Source organism: Ursus maritimus, unplaced genomic scaffold (genome assembly GCF_017311325.1).
Source record: "Ursus maritimus isolate PB19 unplaced genomic scaffold, ASM1731132v1 scaffold_25, whole genome shotgun sequence".
Taxonomy (NCBI): domain Eukaryota; kingdom Metazoa; phylum Chordata; class Mammalia; order Carnivora; family Ursidae; genus Ursus; species Ursus maritimus.
This window is the reverse complement of record NW_024425008.1, coordinates 41300711-41308906: the sequence shown is the minus strand read 5'-3', so window position 1 is coordinate 41308906 and position 8196 is coordinate 41300711. Positions and strand designations below refer to the sequence as shown.

The 8196-nt window shown below is 56.1% G+C and overlaps 1 protein-coding gene across 4 annotated transcripts; it reads left to right on the top strand.

Moving 5' to 3' along the window:
• Positions 1-517: 517 nt before the first annotated feature.
• BMP4 (bone morphogenetic protein 4) lies at positions 518-7481 on the top strand. 4 transcript variants are annotated; one of them, XM_040641848.1, is made up of 4 exons: positions 518-579; positions 3816-3940; positions 5059-5385; positions 6369-7481. In XM_040641848.1, exons 1-4 carry the CDS (start codon positions 518-520, stop codon positions 7223-7225), a joined length of 1371 nt encoding a protein of 456 aa, XP_040497782.1. In that variant the 3' UTR covers positions 7226-7481. The 4 variants fall into 4 exon arrangements, with proteins under 4 accessions (XP_040497782.1, XP_008699907.1, XP_008699920.1 ...); XM_008701685.2 differs by having other exon boundaries at positions 543-788; positions 5006-5385; XM_008701698.2 differs by lacking the exon at positions 518-579 and adding an exon at positions 2632-2650 and having other exon boundaries at positions 5006-5385.
• The last annotated feature ends 715 nt before the right edge of the window (positions 7482-8196 follow it).

Genomic DNA, 8196 nt, shown 5'->3' with positions numbered 1-8196 from the left:
CACTGTTTGGAAATCCTTTAACAGTTTATGGAAGGCCACTCTTTAAAGCGATCCAACAGCTCCTTTTTCCATAACCTGAGTTTAGAGGTGTTTCATTATCTCTAATTACTCGGGGTAAATGGTGATTACTCAGTGTTTTAATCATCAGTTTGGGCAGCAGTTACTCTAAACTCGGGGAAGCCCAGACTCCCATGGGTATTTTTGGAAGGTACGGCGACTAGTCGGTGCATGCTTTCTAGTACGTCTGCACGTGGTCCCAGGTGAGCCCCGGCCTCTTCCCCGAGCTGGAGGCAGCATCGTCCCGGCCCGGCGGCAGCTGCGGACTCAGGCGCAGCCGGGCTTCCGGGACCGCGGCCTGCGAGGCGAGGCCCGGCGGCTGGAAGGGAGGATGTGGGCGGGGCTCCCATCCCAGAAAGGGAGGCGAGCGAGGGCGGAGGGAAGAAGGGAGGGGCTGCCGGGGACGAGGAGGAGGAAGGAAAGAAAGAAAGAGAGCGAGGGAAAGAGGGGGAAGGAGAAGATGCACGAGGGCAGAGGAGGAGGGTGGGAGGGAAGGAGAGCGGAGCCCTGCCCGGAAGCTAGGTGAGTGTGGCATCCGAGCGGAGGGACGGGAGCCTGAGACGCTGCGGCTGCTCGGGGCTGGTATCTCGCCTCTCTCCCTGATGGGATTCCCGTCCGCGCCGTCTCGAGCCTGCAGCGCCCCAGTCCTCGGCCCTTGCCCAGGTTCACTGCAGCCCTTCAGAGGTCCCCAGGAGCTGCTGCTGGCGAGCCCGCTACTGCAGGGACCTATGGTGAGCAAGGCTACCCGGCGAGGGGTCCCGGGCAGAGGGTCCGGGGAGCGTCCCTGGGGGGAACAGCGGGGGTGCTCAGCCTTTGGCCACATCTAGGGATGCTGGCGCTGCAGGACACTTCCACATCTGCTACTGCCTCTACCCTGGCCACTTTCTCCGTCCGGCAGCCCCGGGCGATTTCCACCTTCGGTAGGTTCGGGGCAGAAGAGATGGGAAGAAGAGGAGCCTTTAGTTGGGGGTCGCTGGGAAACGCTGCGAGGTGTTGCGCGGAACGCGTGCGGGGGCAGTGGCGTTCGCGATCCCCGCACGGGAAGGGCCGGGAGAGAAAGGAGTGTCGGCTCCGAGGTCCGGACAGTGTGAGGGGGCCGAGGTACTGCGAGGCGGAGGAAGAACATCTAACCAGGGCTGGTTCTGCCGCCGCCAGAGCGCGGTCCTGATGCCTCCGGAGCCTGCGCGCCGCCGGAGGGGCTGCGTCGAGAGGAGTGTCACCCGACCCGGGCCCCAGCCGGCGGGAGCCCCTGAGAGCACGCGAACTGCGGCTGCACGACGCGCCTTACCCACAAGCTGTTCTCATGAACTTGCAGCATCCAAGGAGCCTCTCCCCTATCATTTCCTGGTGTAGGGTCTGTAGGGACGATGGTCGGGATGCCTGGCGCTCCGGGCACGCGTCTTCCTGCGGTGTCGTGGCCCATGGGGAGTCGCTGACGAGACGCACTGCGGGCCGAGGCTCAGACTGGTCCTTCCAGCCCAGAGCCGACCGGCAAGGGTCCTGGGATTCCCGGGTCCCTGCGGACCCCTCCCTGAGGGAGCTGGGCCCAAGGCCTCAAACGCTTCCTGGGCACTGCTTAGGTGGATGGACTGTGAGCATCGCAGTTTGTGGGCAGAAAGCTTTGTGAGACGATAAACCCCACCAAAACATAGACTTGGTAAACTGAGGCCACCTCTGGGCAAACTTCGGCGTCGGGAGAAGACTGGTGGAGAAGTAAAGGACAATCGCCATGAGTTGCATCCCTGTCACCCCTTCCCCCCAAGAAAAGTTCTGGAGACTAACGTCCTTTTGGGCTTTTGTCTTTTATTAATTAAAGAAAAAATGGGGGGGGGGAGAATTGCGTGATTAGAGACGAATCCTACGGAGTCCGAAATTGAAACGACCCGCTCTCCGTCCAGCCTCCAGGTTTCAGCGCCGTGCGCTCCCGCCGCCGCCGGGGAGGCTCCTAGGGGCAGAGGATAGTCCGGGGATCCCGGGCGCCCGCCCCTTCCACCGGCCCTTCGCCCCGCGGGGACCGGCTCTTCTCTGTCTGCTTTTCCCATTTCTACAGCTCCTCCCACGGGGCATTTTCAGGGTTCCAGGCGTCTGGAAAAAAACCCTCTTTGCTCTCCCAGCCCTTTCGCAGTCCGTCCCGGCGGTGGCGCGGGAGCGGGAAAAACGTAGAGCCGCTCAAGGAGCCGCGCGACAGTCGCGCGGCGCCGACGGTCGCGCAGGGGCGCCCGAGGCCTCCACACCCCGGCCGGCGGTGTGGGGCGGCGCCGGGCAGCCGGGGCTCGGAGGGAGGGCTAAGCGCTTGATTCTTTACTCTTCCTCAAACGCTTCCCGCGAGTGCCGCCAAGAAGAAAACCAAATTTGTGAGGGAGAGAGGCGGGCAACCTGAGCCCCCGGTCTCTGAAGCGACCCGGGGCTGGAACTTGAAAGCGCCTCAGGGAAGGGAGGGCGGGTGCAGCGGCCTTGGGAGCGGGAGTCTGGGGTTCGGGACCCCGGGGCGGGCTGGGGCCGAGGCAGAGTCGCGCGGGGCAGGTTTTTGAAAAGGCCCCCGTGCAGAACGACCCACGCATGCAGCATCTTCCGTTAGAGTCAGGACATCCCGGTAATTCCTTGAGCTGTGGGTTGGTTAAGATTCTTGAAGAACTACTTGCTGCGACTCTGCAGCTGGTGCAAAGGAGGAAGGGGGTGGGGGAAGGAAGTGGCGGGGGGAGGAGTGGTGGTTTCAAAAATAAGACAATCTGGAGAAAGAGACGGAGAGACGCAGACACAGAGGTCGAGCGCAGGCCGAAAGCTGTTCACGGTTTTCTCGACTCCTGGGAACGCGATGGGATTTCCTTTCTGAGCCGGGTCGGGAGTTGTAAAACCTCAGCGACATTAAGACCCGAAACTTGTGATGCGCCCTTTCCGCAGCGACGTCTCCTTTTGAGTCCGCCCCTCCGCCTTGAATGGCTGGAGGACCGTTTTCTTTGGGGATTTGCTTTGCTCGGAGGGGACCCCGCGGCCGACGCGGTCCGGAGATTCTCTCCGAAATGGAAGCGCGGAAAATCGCCCGGCGGCCGCTCCCTCCCCACTTTCCCGCATGGATTTCCAACTAATACCTCCCCCTCCGGCCCGGTGCGTGACAGGGGCGGCAGCTTTTGGCTAGGAGCTCAAGAGCCAGCCCGGCTCGTCTGAGCACTCGCAGGCGTTCGCCAAGGGGTGACTGACTGTCGCTGGGAGCAATATTTGGCCTTGCGGAGACCCCGGGGAGGAAGTGGCAGGGTGCGCGCGCGTGTTTGTATGTCCCTCAGCGCTTTCCTTTTTAAGTGCCCCTGGGTTGAGCTGCGGAGACGCCGCCGCCCCCGCTCCCGGCCCCATTTGAGCCGTGTTCGCGCTACAGGCGCAGCCCCTACAGTGCACCCCAGATCCTCCGGCTTCAGGCCGCTGGCGCGAGGGCCCAAACCGCAGCACCGAACGTCGCAGGTAGAAGCGAGGACCGCGTCCACCGCGCACTGCGCAGGGGGACCGACCGGGGGCTGCGCCGAGTGCGGCGCGGAGCTCCTCCCGGACCGCGGGCGGCTTTGGCGGCCGGCGCGGGGGTTGGCCTCTCCTGGAGGGGGCGGGGCCGCGGGGGGAGGGCGCGCGGGCCCTTTCGCCGCCCGCCGCGGGAAGGGCGGGCTCCTCCGTGCGCGGGGCGGGGCTTCTGCGTTCACGTGACGCAGAGGGGCTGGAAGAAAAACAGAGCCAGTCTGCGCCAGAGTCTCATTATATTCAAATATTCATTTTAGGAGCCATTCCGTAGTGCCATACAGAGCAACGCACTGCCGCAGCTCCTCTGAGCCTTTCCAGCAAGTCTGTTCAAGATTGGCTGTCAAGAATCATGGACTGTTATTATATGCCTTGTTTTCTGTCAGTGAGTAGACACCTCTTCCTTTCCCCGTCCTGGGATTTCACTCTGCCCTCCCCACCCCTGCTCGCCTTGTGTCCCTCCCGTCGGACCTTTTTTTCCAGAGTTCACACTCCGCTTTCTGGCAGCGCTGTCGCTTTCTTCTTGGCCGGGCAGCCGCGGGGCTCTGAGCGTCCGGTTTTGTTTAAAGTTCTGCTTGCTCCCGCTCGTACTCTCAGATCGTGTGCGTTGCAAGAAAGGGGAGCAAGAGGGGGCTAAAGAGATGAAAGGTCCGCAGCCCGGGGTTGTACTTTCTGGGCAACCACACACACACACTTAACTGGGGAGCGCCCAGCGCCCCCGTGCTTGTTCCCAGCTGCTTGTCAAAACTCACAAGAGGTCTCTCTCGGAACCATCCCCGCTCCCCCACCTTCCTGGGAGTGAGTGAGCGGGCGCGATCAGATGCTTTTTGCTGGGCATTTCAAACTCATCAGCCACAGTAAAATAAACCGTCAAGCCACTCACTGGGTCAGCTCCTAGACCACGTTCTCGGTCTCAGCCTTTGGACCCCGCCGCCCTGTGTCTTCGCCCACCCTCCTCCTCGGAACCAGCTGGAAGTTGTGGAAGTTGGGCTCCGAGGGCGGAGGAAGAAGGGGGGTGGAGGAAGAAGGAGAGAGGCTGAAGGTCTGAAGTGGAGAGCCGATGGCATTTTAGTTCTCCCTCCCCCACCTTTTTTACCCCCTCAATGTTAACTGTTTATCCTTGAAGAAACCAAGCTGAGATCATGGCTCAGATAGCAGTTGGGACAAAAAAAGATTAACAGGATGGAGGCTATCTGATTTGGGGTTATTTGACTGTAAACAAGTTAGACCAAGTAATTACAGGGCAATTCCTACTTTCAGGCCGTGCATGGCTGCAGCTGGTGATGGTGGGGGTGTGTGAGGGAGAAGACACAAACTTGATCTTTCTGACCTGTTTTACATCCTGACCCTCCATCACTAGCCTTATATGCATATGCAGAGTCATCTCTGTTTCTCTCTAGTTATTGGTGTTTATTTATTCTTTAACCTTCCACCTCCTCCCCCTCCCCAGAGACACCATGATTCCTGGTAACCGAATGCTGATGGTCGTTTTATTATGCCAAGTCCTGCTAGGAGGCTCGAGCCATGCTAGTTTGATACCTGAGACGGGGAAGAAAAAAGTCGCCGAGATTCAGGGCCACGCGGGAGGACGCCGCTCAGGGCAGAGCCATGAGCTCCTGCGGGACTTCGAGGCTACACTTCTGCAGATGTTCGGGCTGCGCCGCCGCCCGCAGCCTAGCAAGAGCGCCGTCATCCCAGATTACATGCGGGATCTTTACCGGCTCCAGTCTGGGGAGGAGGAGGAGGAAGAGCAGATCCACAGCATCGGTCTGGAGTACCCTGAGCGCCCCGCCAGTAGGGCCAACACCGTGAGGAGCTTCCACCACGAAGGTCAGTGCCCGCCGAGAGTCCCCGGCGGGGGAGGGCTAGTAGGGCTGGTCGGTGGGGCAGTGGAAGCCCTGGGGGAGAAGAGTTCAGGTTACATCAAAGCCCCAAATCCTGGAGGCCGGGAACAGAGCTGCTTACCTCCAAGAGCTGTGGCTGAATTTATTTTTTGGAGACAGAGGGGAGGGGTTCGGGGGAAGGGCAATGACACCACTCAGACTTGGGCTAGCCCCTGTGGTGTGTTTTTGCTATATCAAAGCCTTTTCTGCCAGGTTTTCTGCCCGTTTTTTTTCAAAGCACCTACTGAATTTAATATTACAGCTGTGTGTTTGTCAGGTTTATTCAATAGGGGCCTTGTAATCCGATCTGAATGTTTCCTAGCGGATGTTTCTTTTCCAAAGTAAATCTGAGTTATTAATCCACCAGCATCATTACTGTGTTGGAATTTATTTTCCCCTCTGTAACATGATCAACAAGGCATGCTCTGTGTTTCCAAGATCGCTGGGGAAATGTTTAGTAACATACTCGAAAGTGGAAGAAGAGGGAGAGGGTAGTTGTGTGCATGTTTCCTCCTGCCTCTGCTCTGTTGCCCCCCCCCTTTTTCTTTATAACCACTTGTAAAGAAAACTGTGTACACAAAGCCAAGAGAACTTTAAAAAGGGAGTCTGATGGTGGTGGAGTAAGGAGTTGACACATGGAAATTATTAGACATATAAAGGAGGTTGGGAGATACTTTCTGTCTTTGGTGCTTGCTGAATGCTAGCTAAGTTTTGCTGGTTTGCTAGCTGCCCATTTATCTGCTCCTTCAAATTAGAAGATTTGCTCATTTCCCCAAATAGGCTGCCACTATGTAAGCAGAATTCAGCACTCATCACCCAAAGCTTCTTGACTGAAGCTCTTTCTTGACTTTCTGATCTCTCAAAAAAGTTAATGTGCTTTTATTTTTTTCTTTCTTTTCCCTTTTTCTTTTCCTCCTTGACTGTGCCTAGAACATTTGGAGAACATCCCAGGGACCAGCGAAAACTCTGCTTTTCGTTTCCTCTTTAACCTCAGCAGCATCCCAGAGAACGAGGTGATCTCCTCCGCAGAGCTTCGACTCTTCCGGGAACAGGTGAACCAGGGCCCTGATTGGGAGCAGGGCTTCCACCGAATAAACATTTATGAGGTTATGAAGCCCCCAGCAGAAGTGGCGCCTGGGCACCTCATCACACGACTACTGGACACGAGACTGGTCCACCACAATGTGACACGGTGGGAAACTTTTGATGTGAGCCCTGCGGTCCTTCGCTGGACCCGGGAGAAGCAGCCCAACTACGGGCTGGCCATTGAGGTGACTCACCTCCATCAGACACGGACCCACCAGGGCCAGCATGTCAGGATTAGCCGATCGTTACCTCAAGGGAGTGGGGATTGGGCCCAGCTCCGGCCCCTCCTGGTCACTTTTGGCCATGATGGCCGTGGACATGCCTTGACCCGACGCCAGAGGGCCAAGCGGAGCCCCAAGCACCACCCACAGCGGGCCCGGAAGAAGAATAAGAACTGCCGGCGCCACTCGCTCTATGTGGACTTCAGCGACGTGGGCTGGAACGACTGGATTGTGGCCCCACCAGGCTACCAGGCCTTCTACTGCCACGGGGACTGCCCCTTTCCACTGGCCGACCACCTCAACTCCACCAACCATGCCATCGTGCAGACCCTGGTCAACTCTGTCAACTCCAGTATCCCCAAAGCCTGTTGTGTTCCCACCGAACTGAGTGCCATCTCCATGCTGTACCTGGATGAGTATGACAAGGTGGTACTGAAAAATTATCAGGAGATGGTAGTAGAGGGATGTGGGTGTCGCTGAGATCAGGCAGTCCTTGGGAACACACACGTTCCCGTCCACTCACCCACACACTACACAGACTGCTTCTTTATAGCTGGACTTTTATCTTTAAAAAAAAAAAAAAAAAAAAAAGGAAAAAAAACCTAAACATTCACCTTGACCTTATTTATGACTTTACGTGCAAATGTTTTGACCATATTGATCATATATTTTGACAAAATATATTTATAACTACATATTAAAAGAAAAAATAAAATGAGTCATTATTTTAAAGGTACACTGTTTCTTTTCTCTTTAATTCTTTTTCCTTCTGCCCCCATCTCTTTCGAATGAGATTTTTTTTCCTGTTGAGGAGGGGCTGGGGGCAGGATGGAAGTCAGAGGGTGGTAACTGGAGGTGGTTAAGTTGGAGGGGCAGGAAGTAAACTGATGGTAGAGAGATGGTAATTGCCAGGATGAATTGTTTTCCATTTCTATTTAATGTTAACAAGGACGCAGTATCCTCTCCCATCTGGATGACACATGCCTTGGAGAAACAGTGGGATGAAAGGAGTAGGCCAGATTAAAGACTCAGTTTTGGGTTCCTTGTACATCTTCTGTTTTCGCTCACCTGTTAGAGGTGCGTCCCAACTGAGTGTGATGGATAGAGTCTCAGCTCTGGGGAATAATTCCCACCGCAGCTTTTATGATACCCTAGGGTGTCTCCAGCTATGATAGGCATCAATGTTGTATTTTCAAACCAAAACTAATTTGCACGTGTGTTTGTGTTTGTGAACAGGATTTGGGGGTGGTGGTGAAGTGTGTTTTATTCAATAGAAGAAATAATGTGCCTTACCTTTGAAAAGTTTGGTGACCATATTTTAATATACCACATGGTCGAATTCTCCAGTGTTCCTTGACTTTTTCCGCTTGTCTCCTATTCCCCACATGAAGGCCTTCATGGAGTTCAAAATTCTAACAGATTGGGCTGGATGGCAATGGGATCAGAAACTG